Source organism: Phasianus colchicus, chromosome 7, assembly GCF_987193195.1.
Source record: "Phasianus colchicus chromosome 7, bPhaCol1.hap1.1, whole genome shotgun sequence".
Classification (NCBI taxonomy): Eukaryota; Metazoa; Chordata; class Aves; order Galliformes; family Phasianidae; genus Phasianus; species Phasianus colchicus.
This window is the reverse complement of record NC_143442.1, coordinates 29,276,150-29,288,397: the sequence shown is the minus strand read 5'-3', so window position 1 is coordinate 29,288,397 and position 12,248 is coordinate 29,276,150. Positions and strand designations below refer to the sequence as shown.

The 12,248-nt window shown below is 39.0% G+C and overlaps 1 protein-coding gene across 10 annotated transcripts in view; it reads left to right on the top strand.

Moving 5' to 3' along the window:
• Positions 1 to 12,248, top strand: part of MYO1B (myosin IB) — a 166,508-nt gene that overhangs the window by 138,726 nt on the left and 15,534 nt on the right. For 8 of the 10 annotated variants that reach the window (XM_090144297.1, XM_090144298.1, XM_090144306.1 and 5 more), the window contains 10 exons: positions 1,658 to 1,762; positions 2,683 to 2,745; positions 3,533 to 3,733; positions 5,449 to 5,675; positions 5,833 to 6,033; positions 6,592 to 6,685; positions 7,124 to 7,273; positions 8,912 to 8,980; positions 10,027 to 10,113; positions 10,387 to 10,473. In XM_090144297.1, coding sequence (XP_090000423.1) covers positions 1,658 to 1,762; positions 2,683 to 2,745; positions 3,533 to 3,733; positions 5,449 to 5,675; positions 5,833 to 6,033; positions 6,592 to 6,685; positions 7,124 to 7,273; positions 8,912 to 8,980; positions 10,027 to 10,113; positions 10,387 to 10,473 — 1,284 coding nt within the window. The remainder of the gene's footprint in view (positions 1 to 1,657; positions 1,763 to 2,682; positions 2,746 to 3,532; positions 3,734 to 5,448; positions 5,676 to 5,832; positions 6,034 to 6,591; positions 6,686 to 7,123; positions 7,274 to 8,911; positions 8,981 to 10,026; positions 10,114 to 10,386; positions 10,474 to 12,248) is intronic. The other 2 variants (XM_090144302.1, XM_090144299.1) reach the window with 1 other exon arrangement.

The window sequence follows — 12,248 nt, the reverse complement described above, 5'->3', positions numbered from 1 at the left end:
TATATGCCATCTATGTAGCACTTCACGTTTTCAGTGAAATAGAAATATGAGTAAGAAAAACCAAGCTGTTTTGCTATTTTACTTGGTACAGCAAATAAATGCTAATAGATATTTTTGCTCTGTGTTTCTTTGGAAGTGATTTAAGTATTGACTGCAGTTTATGTAATTTCTTTTTTCAACAGAATGCAGTAAGTACAACTTGTTTGCAGTGCTGGTTTTGATGCATGCCAAATTTTGACTTTATCATCTAGAGCTGTGCAATTTTGCAATCTCTGACTGATAATTGCAATTGATGTGGGGGGCAGAATTTAATGTGGCTGAGAATTTGGGGTGATCCGCTGTGATTTTGCTTTAGCTAACACTAAAATGATAGAAGTAATCTGTGCTACCTAAATATTTTCTAATCTTCTTGTGTGTTTTTAATCTTATTTTAGTGACCAGATCCATAATTTAAGGTTTTTAATGATTGCAGTTGCCTGTAGTCATTAAAAAAAAAAAAAAAAGTATAATTGTAACTTGAGCTTCACAGATAATGTATAGCAGACTTCTTTCATAGTCTAAAGATGCATAGTGGTTTATTATGCAAAGTTTCAAGCTTCCTAAATAACCAGAGGGCTCTCGATGAATTGCAATTAAAATAAAGAAGGGAGTGGGAACCCAACCACAAAGCCCAGAAGGGACCAGGAATAGATACCCAAAATAGCTGCTGATTGCAATTATTTCTGCAGACACATGTAGGGAATTCTTACAATATTTATGACTCTTGTAAGCACTGGAAAAAACAAACAAACAAACAAAGAGGCTGATATTCCCTTTTCCTTTGGAAATGGTCCTGAAAATGGGCACCTGGCCTCCCAGCTGTGCTCATTTAACATCATGGAGATGTGGTGAACCCCAGCTTTATCCTGCAGGCCCTGGGAATGTTTGGTTGAACCTGAGGGCTCTACCTAGGGTACTTGAGGCTCACTGTTTCCAGTCCTGCCATGTGTTCTCCTGGCAGTGCTCTGCAGTGGTGTCTCATCTTTGCCACCACCTTTTCCTGGGGCTCTTGTTACCCATTTCTTTCTGCAAAGCGTTACGTACGTACTTTTCCCCAAGCCAGTTTTGTAGGAGTCAGCCTTTTGAAGGTTTTTTGTTTGATGAAGCCCAAATTCCCATCGTTTGAGCGGGTAGTTTGTCAAGAAATTGATAGGGAAGAGGTGAAGTTGACCTCTGAAGGCTATCACATCTTAGCAGCATGGGCCTTAGTGTGCAGTGAAGTAGGATACGTTGTTTGATACTGACTGATCCTGGTTGGGAAAGAGCCAATACCATTTTACTTACCAGGGCCTGCAGGAGACCATGTGTAATGTATGGACACAGATTAGCACAGCAGAACTGTTTGTTCCCTGGCACTACAGTTGTCCGTATGACTCGTCCCAAGGAAGTAGTACAGAGGCATCACTAATAGAGACCTACAGAGCCAGTGATTTCTTCCAGTGGAGGAAGAAAGACTCAGGGCAGGGTTTGGTCCAAGTTTTCCAAACTAATTTCATTCTCAGTAAAATACTGCAAAACTAGGAGTTTATAGAGCAGCTTGCTGACTTGCAGCTGCTGCAGGAGCTTACTACAACTCAACACCAGTGTGTTCACTCTGCAAACGTGTGTTATCTGACAGGACAACAGCTTTGAGCAATTCATTATCAACTACTGTAATGAGAAGCTGCAGCAGATCTTCATCGAACTCACCCTCAAAGAAGAGCAGGAGGAATACATCCGAGAGGTAACGTTTAAACATCTCTCATTATCTCCCCATCGTCTCCATTCAGCCACTTTGATGCACACTTGAACTTTTTTTCAGGGGAATGGCTTTTTATATGATACTATTTTGCTGTAGTGATGTTTCTGAAAATGGAATAAAGTTCCTTCTTTATGCTCTTGAGGATAACATGAAGTTTTGACATGCCTTTTTTTTTTTTTTTTTTGCATTCAGTGTGAAAACTTGTGAAGCACACTCACTGCAATTTGCTTCTTCAGATATATTTTGAGCACTCTGAAAAATTTAAGTTGTAATATGTCACTGCAGGATGCAAATTAAGAATGTTTTTTTTTTTTCCCACTCCTTTACTCTACTGTGCTATCTCCAGGTGCGTTAACATCTCATCCTGGAAATGTTGTTGCTGATATCTGTAAAACAACAAACATGTATTTGGATATTAGGAATATCTGAACAACTGCCAGACTCTGGATTTTTTTTCAGATGGTCTCATCTAAATTTAGCCCTTTTTCCTTCTCCCATTAAAAAACAAACAACAACAACAAAACCCCTCAGAGCTCAGAATGTTGATCTCAGATGCTTGCCCTGAGATGGGCTTCTTCCCTTCTGAGCAGTGGGAGCGTGCAGAGAGCGGTGCTGAGCCAGGGCTGGGCAGGAGGCAGCTGGCCCTGCTCCAGGGGAGTGCATGGGAAGTTGACACCGATGGGGGAAAGGAATGGAGAGTGGCTTTGGCTGCTGCTCAAGGGCAGCCGTTTTGCGCAGATAATGTTAGCGGGAGACGATTGCGTTTCTTTCTTAATAAATAAGATGTTGGTAAGCATGTAGAAGTAAATTCAAAAATAGTTAACTGGAAAGTAATTTAAGTTGCCTAGGGGAAATGCTCCATCCGCTGTTTTCCTGTTCAGACATTTTTTTTTTTCCTACAGGGAATTGAGTGGACACATATTGAGTATTTCAACAATGCTATAATTTGTGACCTAATAGAAAATGTAAGTTATTTACAATAATCTTTTTGAATGATTTTTATGCATGTATAAATTTAACCGTAACATCTGTACGCATCCTTACTGTACTTTGCTTTGATAAATTAAATTTAACCATAGCATCTGCATGCGTCCTCACTCTACTTTGATAAAACAAGCCCTTGTTTGTATTAATAATCTTATTTTGAGTGGTAAACATTCATTTTATTATATTTTTTCAAAAGATGTTTTTCTGTGTTACGAATGGTCAGCAGAACCTACGTGAGAGAAATAAAAAGCAAAACTTAAATGTTTACACTTAGCAGCAGTGTTTTCATTGAAAGATATCACATGCTGTTTTGTAAATAATAGCTTTTTTTTTTTCCTGTGGAGACCAGAGATCTCCAGGATTTGTTACTGATCACGTTAGATACAGCAAATCCTTGTATCTAATAGGAGGAGTTCCTGTGGACCTAATTCAGCAAATTCCTTAACATTCAGAACAGTTTAAAATGTGTGCTGTTTTTACCTGTAAACTAGCTACTTTCATTTAAGTTGGAGTTTCTGTGGTCTGAGTAAAAGACATGAAATTGCCAACTAAGATGGACTTGGAGGATTCCAATCTATAAAGCAGTCTTTTAAAAACTGAGATGCTAAAGGTCTGTTGGGAGTAGGGGTGAGAAAAAGAGAACTGCCAGTGGAGATCGTTTGGAGGGACGTGCTTCTGGTCTAATGGGAAAGAGCAATCTCATTTTTGTGTGTTGATATAAATATGATGAAAACGGACACTCATACTCTTGTCTTGAAACTTCAGAACCAAACTGGAATCCTGGCCATGCTCGACGAGGAGTGCCTGAGACCAGGAACTGTCACCGATGAAACCTTCTTAGAAAAACTGAACCAAGTCTGTGCCACCCACCAGCATTTTGAGAGCAGGATGAGCAAGTGCTCCCGCTTCCTTAATGACACCACCCTGCCTCACAGCTGCTTCAGGATTCAGCATTATGCTGGCAAGGTACCTATCGACCTGGGCTCTGTGGTGTTTGGAGAATGCTGGTCCTGTGTGAAACCTTGGTATAGTGGCAAGGCTGTTTAAATTGTTAAATTAAATTGTGTTATGGTCATGGAGGAGGTTTATCTGAGTCAATAGTTGATCAGAAAATCCAAACCTCTTTTAATCTTTTCACTCTTGAGCCTGAGATACTGGTTTTGGCTGAAGGTATTCAGAGCTCACGCTGCTTTAGCCAAAAACCAAAGGCAGGGCTTCTTTCACTTGATGTCCCATGGGCTTTGGTGATAGAACAATTGTGCTGCTGGGTCTATGAAAACAACGGCATTGTTTAGAATGACAGAAAATCACGCACATCTGAAGGCAAGATATTTTGGGAAGTGTGTTCTTTGTCATTGAGTTAGCTGGAGTTGTTAGCTATGGTGATGATCTGTAGCTAGGGTGATGAGAAAGTTGAGTTTTTGTACAAATGAAGGAACTGAGTTTGTTTTGAAAGCCTGTATGTTGAAACAGTTGGAAGAGGAAACTATACTGAAGGCTTGTGAATGCTTTTTGCTTCTTACAGCATAAGCTATATGAATAAATACAATTCTGATAGGTGTTGTAATGTCAATTTCAAATGACTTTTTATTAATGAATATCAAAACTATTGTTTGTAGAAAGGAGACAAACTTTTTTTTTTTAAAGCAAAAATAGGGTTGAAAATACTACTGAACTGTTAATTTCACAGACTAATGAATATTTGGAAACTGTTTCATTTTTCTGATTCTGTTTAATTCTCCCCCCAGTTTTTAGTATTTTCTCAATTATAAAATTTGGAGTAGGTTGATAATTTGCCCTTTCAAAGTAGCACTAGAAATGCCACACTTTCAGCCTCCACGGCAGTCACTCATTTTTTAACTTTCTATCATCTGTCAGGGATTCACACTTAGATATTTCTTTGGCTGTCAAAATTCCAGGTGAATTTGAAATATCGTAGTGCTTTGGGAAGGATTGTAAACAGATTGTGTCTTAGAGGCCAGGGAGGGTCTTCAGTCTTTACTGATATTCATTTGCACAACAGAGCAGTCAGTAAATTCCAACTATTTTGGGATTGTTTTTCCGTCCTCAGCTGAGAACATTTTGATCTGGTCACTAGACAACAAAAATCTGACCCTTCTGTTGTGAAATCTAAGCAAGATCATGCAAAGAGCTTTGTCACTAGTGGCATTTACCACACCTGTCAGAAACATGAAATGTGTTCTCTAAACGAAAAGTCATCCAAGTTCACAGTCCCTTGCTGTTGTGTAAAGTATGACTATGGCAGTAGTAGGTTGATGGTCAGCATATGTAGTATGTATTTGCAAAGAACTAACTGTGAAATCATGAAGCTGATAAATCTGTATTATCAGCCTGATGACTTGTCATGAATAGTCAAATCAAATTTAAGAAGCCAATCACGCTCTCAGAGCTACATGAAGTTCATCAGGGTGCTTCCAGCATCCTCAGCTGCTGGTCAAGTCTTTGCATTTATGATTGTTGTCGTTGGACTGTTTTCCTGGTGAGAGTTCTTGTAAATAAAAGTCCCCTGAGGACTGCATGGATAGCTAGTTGCTGCTGGGATCTTTAAGTTGTTTTGAATAGTGAGAAAGAAGAAAATTCACTGTTGTGGTGCAGTTTGGAAACGGCCTAAATCATACAGCCCAAACCATGGTCTGATTAGACTTTTCTCTGTTGTTCAGGTTATGTACCAGGTGGAAGGATTTGTTGACAAAAATAATGATCTTCTGTACCGGGACCTCTCCCAGGCTATGTGGAAGGCCAGTCACTCTCTTATCAAAGCACTGTTCCCTGAAGGTAACCCTGCCAAAATCAATCTCAAGAGACCACCAACAGCAGGATCACAGTTCAAGGCTTCCGTTGCTACCTTGATGAAAAATCTCCAGACAAAAAATCCAAACTACATTAGGTAAATGACCCTGTGATGAATTCAGTGAATTTGTGTTTGGCTGAGTTAAATGATATTTCGGTACTCAAGCATAAGTCTATTGAAACCTACAGTTTCCTGCGGTAGCTGTCGACTTGCAGGGCTGCGCTCCAGTGTCATTGTTCATTTCTTTTTCCAGATGCATCAAACCCAATGACAAAAAGGCTGCGCACATTTTCAATGACGCCCTGGTGTGCCACCAGATCCGCTACCTCGGTCTTCTGGAAAATGTCCGGGTTAGAAGGGCAGGCTATGCATTCAGGCAGGCATACGAGCCGTGCTTGGAAAGATACAAAATGCTATGCAAGCAGACCTGGCCCCACTGGAGAGGGCCAGCCAGGTAGGAAAACCGCAGTTTTCTCAACCCTCCCATTTCAGTGAATACAATGATTATCTTCTATACATTTGGATTTTTGTCTTTTTAAATATATATAATTTGTTCTTATTTAATGAAAAATCAAGTATTTTAATAGTAAATTGACAAGTAAGCTGGTGCAGCTCATGTGTTTTACTTGTTTAATTCCCTTACAATCGTTTTGGACTTTGCATGAGTTCCTTCATTGGAAAACCTACCCTTTTTAGGGGTCTACTAAAAATTACTGTTGTTCAAAATCATTATAGAACTAAGAGGGGAAAAAATAGGCCATTGCTGATGCTGCTGAATGAAAATTGCTCCTTTTTCATCAAATGATTTTGAATCTCTACTGTGATTATTCTTGCCTTTAGCTAAATAAACAGCAAGTAAGTGAGCTAGGTTTTCAATCTGCTTATGTCAAGCAGTACTTAAGAATTTAAAATAAGCTTTCATCTATTTTACAGAAATTAATCTGTGAATATGTAAACTAAGAAGTTTTAGAGCTGGGGGTCATGTTTGCTAAGCTCATTTACTTCTTACTAGGACTGGTGTAGAGGTACTATTTAACGAATTGGAAATCCCTGAAGAAGAATTTTCATTTGGTAGATCAAAGATATTCATCCGCAACCCAAGAACGGTAAGTGAACCTACACAAAATCAAGACATCTTTTATGAGGATAGCCTGATACAGACTGCATAATTTGCCAGCTTGTTCCTATTGATTTTTCTTGATACAGTGGTTGGTGGAGGATATAGCATAAAAAAAGGCTAACGGTTCAGTGTTAGACACGATAAATTGGGATAAATGAACACTGATGAAGACTGAAGGAGAGTCAATTCTCTACAATAGCTGTCAGCCTGAGCTTAATCTTACTTTCATGTGCTGACTTAAAGTAGCATATCTTTCACAAGATGTTGATGTGTCTGCCAGTATCACAGGAAAATGTGTCTAAAGGGGGAACTTGAATAAAGGAGAGATTTTGCTTAGAATAACTGTAATTAACGGGCTATTTGGTCTTTCCTTGCCTTCTGTTTTTCTTCCAATGTCAAACAAAACCCTAAAAAATACTCCCAGCTCTTCAAACTAGAAGATCTGAGAAAGCAGCGGTTGGAGGACTTGGCTACCCTCATTGAGAAGATTTACAGAGGTTGGAAGTGCCGCACACGCTTCTTGTTAATGAAAAAAAGCCAGATTGTGATTGCTGCCTGGTTCAGGAGATACGCAGTAAGACATAATCCTTACTAAATTAGTGGCAGGGGTAAGGGGAGCAAATCTTTTTGTTGTTTAAAGAGTTTTCATAACTTCCTTCCCTACGTATGGAGGATTGTAGAAAGAATTCAATTTTATACTAGTATTTAAATACTAAAAATTATACATTAAGGAAATTTTTAAGTGTCTTCTTTTTGCTTTTACTTAAATAATTTAAAAGCTCCTTCAAGTCCATTAACTCTGAGAGCAGAATTTTGTGGTCTATCCTTTTTCATTCAGCTGAACCAAATGCTGTGCTGCTCTCAAAGCATATGGCTAATGTGTAAAAAAAAATGTTTGGTAATATACATGTGTGATTCTGTGGAATTCAGTCATTCCTAAGTGGTTTTGTATTTCGCCTTATTTGGGACCTTTGCATTTGAGGCTCAAGAATGCTGCCTGGGAGGATGTCAGGGATTTATTTTAACTATAGCCCATAAATATCATAGTTCAGTAGTTCATACCAGTACATTTCTCAAACAGATCTTTTTGTAGACTGGGTCTTCCGTGCCATTATGAGCTGTCTTTTCATCAGTTAGTGAATAGCACGTGGTAAAACAGATAGACTGTTGTCAAGTGTTAAAGCCTCAGATGTCAGAATGCATTTCCTTACTTATATTAGAAAGCTTGATAAAATATCACATGAAATAGGGAGAAAGCATCTTAAACTGAAAGTTGGAGAACTGACAGTCGCTCCTTTCATTTGACATGCACTTTCATTTGTCATCTTGAAAGCCATTCGTGTTTGGTTCAATTATCTTGGATAATGAAAGCAAAATATGGATTATTACTGAATGTGTAGTTATTTACATCTGAGAAGAAATGCTTTTACACTGTAAAACTCTTCTCTGTGAATTTTTGCGATTGAATGACTGCGTCTACAAGCAACATCAGTTGCTTGTAAAACTGCAATGTGCCCATGTGTCTGATTTGAGATCTCGCATGATCTTAATGAATGGAAAATGTGGTTGCCATTGGTAATCAAGTCCACGTCATTGTTGATCTCTTAGCTGTAGACCTTCGCTGAGTCTTACAAGTCTTTCTAGCTCACTCACAGAGATGCTCCCTGTTACTGAAGGGGCTGAGCATGAAGCCCACAAGCCATACTGCAAAGTCAATTAACTGTTACTCACTGTTACAGTGGCCAGTAGCCTACTGGAGAGCTGCTGTTTTTTAGTAGGAAAATGCCTGGTGTACTTGGATAATAACCCAACGTGTCATTCAGGATTACGTGTTTGGTTTTGTTTGTTTGTTTTGTTTTTTCCTAAGTTAATAGAAACAGCATAAAAGGCAATGAAAAGCTTAGCCAACAAATTTGAGCATTTCTGAGAGCTTGTATGCTGCCCTACTGGTGGGAAAGACAAATAAAGCTGTTACTGTTAGTATTTAATCCATGTAACTTTTGTGCTGCTGACCATGAACTGTTTCTGTGCACAGAGAGTGGCATTGTCCGTGTAGCATTGTTGATGGGTTTTGTTTCCTTTCGAGTTTAACAGACAATCTGTGCTTTGATCTGCTTGTTCATATTTAACACTTATTACTTCTATCACTAATGATATTTTCAGATGTTAGTAACACAATATTCTAAGTGTCATATATTCATTTTTTATACAGCAACAAAAGAAGTATCAGAAGATAAAGAGTTCAGCTATTATAGTACAGTCCTACATCAGAGGGTGGAAGGTGAGTTTCCTCTTGCTATGGCTGTGCCTGTGAGTTACGGAGCGGGAAAGAAAACACAGTTGAAGTGCACCAACCCTCCTGCCTTTCACGCTTCTTGGCATGAGTTTGGGTCACTGAAAGCAGGTTTCAATAGTCTGGATCACCTGAGCAGTACATTGCTTGGGTTACGTCTTCAGTTCTCTGCTGTTTGCTAAGCACAGGGGTGAAAGCGCGTCATCCTTGCCGTAAGCAAGTGCCTTGCCATTGCTTGCTTGTCTTCGGTTTGTGACAACTTTGCATCTCAGAGGTTTTTACTTTGCAAAGGGAGAATCCTGCAACCAGTGTTCTTAAGCCAGACTTAAGGAGTGATGCAGTAGTGAGTGGCAAAAATGGGGCTAACAGTTCCTACTGTGTGAAAACAGTGCTTAAAGCTGTTCAGCATTAGAAAAAAATGTTCCTGGGCTCCCCTGTTTTCTTATTAACCTTCCTCCATCCCACAGGGTGTGATTTTCTTCCTATTAAGGGGAAGAGGGCTGCCTTTGATTTTGGAGTCAGTTCCTTTCTTATTGGACAGGGAAGGGGCTGTAGTTACTGCCTATGGGTGTCAACAGCTTCTCCTGCCCAGCAGGCTTTGAACTCTGTTGTCAATACGCTAGCATAATTTGGTTTTATTGTTTCCTATGAGTTGTACTCCATCTTTTTCTTTTTTAAAAATATGACTTAGAAGTATTCTGACAGCCTGAAAGTTGTTGTGCTGTCTTTACCCTTGTGTGTTATTTGGAGAGAACTCAGTCAAATCATCATCTCATCTTGAATTATGTTTTTTTCTTCATTTGTCAATGGAGAACATAATGTTTGGTGGTAGCAGTGGATAAAAGCCTGGTTTGACAGCAGCCTTAAGTGTTGCCTGCAACAGTGCAATTTACTTGTGATTTATTGCTAAAGGGATAAGCAATTTTTATTGCTAAAGGGATAAGGCTGGAAAGAGGAGAATTATAGTTGCCATTGTGCAGATGGTCATAAAGAGATGTAGGGTCATGCTACTTTTTATTTTCAATTGCTTACAGGCTCGGAAACTTCTTCGGGAGCTTAAGCACCAGAAGCGTTGTAATGAGGCTGCCACAATAATTGCTGCTTACTGGCATGGTACACAGGTGAGAAAGCAGTAACAAATTCTGCACCTAACTGTCTCTCAATAGAATAAGGCCCTTGAGGGCAAACCTAGCTGGAACTATTTTCAGTGGCTTAAACTTCTGATTTTTTCCTCTTTGCTGCTAACGTGTTTTAGCTGGTGCAGCCTGGGAAGCTGGGACGTGCTTTAATATTTGCTCTTTGTGGTGGCTGGTTTCTTTCTCTCACCGTTGGGAACTTGCAGTAACCTTTTCTTCCCTAAGCTTTTCTATATCCCATTTTCAAACACATCGCAGGCACGAAGGGAACTGAGACGACTGAAGGAGGAGGCTAGAAATAAACATGCTATTGCTGTTATTTGGGCTTACTGGCTTGGATATAAGGTACTTCATGCACATGTCATGTGCCCCCCCTTCATTACCCAACGATATCAACAATTAATCAGTAGTAAATAGTGAGAATTAATAACTAATACGATTGACTTAAAAATAATAGAGCATGATCATTGGTTCCCTCCATTTCCATTCATGCCATTCTTAAATCTGACAACATCTGTATATCAGTGTTTTGTAGAGTAGGAAATACCATGCATGACAGCCAAGTAGTGATTTGCACTAACAAGCCATTAGACTAGATTAAAAACGACTAGACTTCAGTATTCCCAAATTAGGAAATGCATTTAACTACTTGTAAATGTGCAAAGCATGGTTTGTGGCGGGAAGAGAAGGTTGTGGTTTTTCAGTGTTTTTTTTTTTTCCCTCCCCTAACAAGTGCTTTCAGTGACACTGTCCTAAAGATCTAATTGAGATTTTCATCAGGCTGTGTATTCTGCACCCTGAGAAATCCTCATTTACAAGTTCAAACCAACGCTATTCATTTTACTCAATATTCATTTTAATTGGTTTAATTCACTCTCTGGTTGTGATTTGAACCAGTAAGAAAATTTTAGTAGCTGCAATTAAAGCATGGCTTCATGAACAGATCTTTTAGCAGAAAATGGTGCTAGTTTGCAATTCTAAACTTGCAGCCCTAGAAAAATCCCAGGAATTCCAGCATCAGCTGTTTGTTTTCAGAAGCAAAGTCCCACTGAAAGATTCTTGCTAATCCCCAGCCTGCAGTTGTGGGTTTTGTGAACATTTGAAATGCTTTTCACTGGAGGTCAGAATTGTATTGGTTTCAACCAGTAATATCTTAACTTATTTGAAAATTATATTCTGTTGATTCATTACGTTTTAAACATCTCCCAGTTATTATTATTTAGGATGGGGTGGGAAGTGCTGTCTGATCGCCTTGCCAACAAGATGTAGAAACGTGCTCACATCACATCTGAAGTAAAATGCAGAGTTTGACTATTGCTGTTTTGATATAAAGCTGTTAGATTTGCAATGGAGTGGCAGCACTGCAAGTCAAAGCAAACATGCAGAGTTTCCCTCCCTGCAGAGAGACTATGCTTCTAACCTGACACTTAGGTGGCTGCTAAAGTTAACAGTTTCCTCTTTATTTACTTAAATGCAACACATTGGTAGTTTATTTTTATCCACAGTTGCTTTCACCTGAAAAATTGATCAGTACTGCACAGGTGATATTTATTTTTTTGAGTTTAAGATGTTCTTTGGAGTTAGAAAGGACCAGATCAGAAATGGATGCGATAGTATTAATTGTGTTAGAGCTCATCATTTAAATACTTACAAGTTTTCAATAAGAAGAGTATATTATCTTCAGAAATCACTTGCTTTTAAAGAAAAGCTTAGACCTCAAGTGCTCAGTTTCCTTCCTTTTCACAAGACAGACAACTTTCTAACTCTGCAGAATCCTTACTTTTACATCCTGTCCCATTCAGATGAGTAGAAACATTTTTGTGAGTGCCTGCATCACCTGCTAGCCCCATCACAGGCATAGGCTGGACCTGCAGCTGCACAATTCCATTTGACAATGTACAACTTGACGACATTGGCAGAGCTGCTGTACCTCTGATGTTATAACACTGGAACTCTCTGTTGCATTTGATTTTTGTAATCACATGCTGAGTAACAGAGGTTTGGATATTCTCTAAAATACAAGATTCTGTTAAATTGCCCATGTACGTGTTCGCTTTTCAAATTGCTTTCCTGAAATGAGAATTATTGAGGAATTGTAGGTGAGTGCCTATCTGTTTGCA